Source organism: Hipposideros armiger, unplaced genomic scaffold, assembly GCF_001890085.2.
Source record: "Hipposideros armiger isolate ML-2016 unplaced genomic scaffold, ASM189008v1 scaffold_1627, whole genome shotgun sequence".
Classification (NCBI taxonomy): Eukaryota; Metazoa; Chordata; class Mammalia; order Chiroptera; family Hipposideridae; genus Hipposideros; species Hipposideros armiger.
In genome coordinates, this window is record NW_017732977.1 from 93565 (window position 1) to 94634 (window position 1070).

The window sequence follows — 1070 nt, forward strand, 5'->3', positions numbered from 1 at the left end:
TATGGCACAACTTTAAAATGAAATTTAAAAAGAAAGCAAAAGAACTATTTGAATTTATCCATCAACCTGCCAGTGAATCAGCAAAATGTAAAATTATTTAAGTGTTGCTCTTCATCATTCTTTTTCTTTGGTTCCTTAGGAAAAGAAGTCCATCATTATCCAGAGATCAGAATAGAAGATACGACCAAAGGGAGGAAAGAGAGGAATACTCACAGTATGCTACGTCGGATGGCGCAATGCCTAGGTCTCCATCAGATTATGCTGATAGGCGGTCTCAACGTGAACCTCAGTTTTATGAAGAGCCTGATCATATAAATTATAGGGACTCCAATAGGAGAAGTCATAGGCATTCCAAAGAATATATTGTAGATGATGAGGATGTGGAGAGTAGAGATGAATATGAAAGACAAAGGAGAGAGGAGGAATACCAGGCACGCTATCGAAGTGACCCGAATTTGGCCCGTTATCCAGTAAAGCCACAGCCATATGAAGAACAAATGCGTATTCATGCTGAAGTGTCCAGAGCACGACATGAGAGAAGGCACAGTGATGTTTCTTTGGCAAATGCTGAACTGGAAGATTCCAGGATGTCTATGCTAAGGATGGAACGACCGTCAAGGCAAAGATCTATATCTGAACGTAGAGCTGCCATGGAAAGTCAGCGATCTTATTCAATGGAAAGAACTCGAGAGGCTCAGGGACCAAGTTCTTATCCACAAAGGACCACAAACCATAGTCCTCCTACCCCCCGGAGGAGTCCAATCCCCCTTGATAGACAAGACATGAGACGCACTGACTCACTAAGGAAACAACACCACTTAGATCCCAGCTCTGCTGTGAGGAAAACAAAACGGGAAAAAATGGAAACCATGTTAAGGAATGATTCGCTCAGCTCTGACCAGTCAGAGTCTGTGAGACCTCCACCACCAAAGCCTCATAAATCAAAGAAAGGAGGTAAAATGCGCCAGGTGTCATTGAGCAGTTCAGAGGAGGAATTAGCTTCCACACCTGAATACACAAGTTGTGATGATGTTGAGATTGAAAGTGAGAGTGTCAGTGAAAAAGGTAAG

At 42.7% G+C, this 1070-nt stretch overlaps 1 protein-coding gene across 3 annotated transcripts in view; it reads left to right on the top strand.

Annotated features, from left to right (window-relative positions):
• LOC109377923 (regulating synaptic membrane exocytosis protein 2-like) overlaps positions 1-1070 on the top strand; it is a 119974-nt gene that overhangs the window by 63046 nt on the left and 55858 nt on the right. For all 3 annotated transcript variants that reach the window (XM_019634393.1, XM_019634395.1, XM_019634394.1), the window contains exon 2: positions 140-1065. In XM_019634393.1, the coding sequence (XP_019489938.1) occupies positions 140-1065 (926 nt within the window). The remainder of the gene's footprint in view (positions 1-139; positions 1066-1070) is intronic.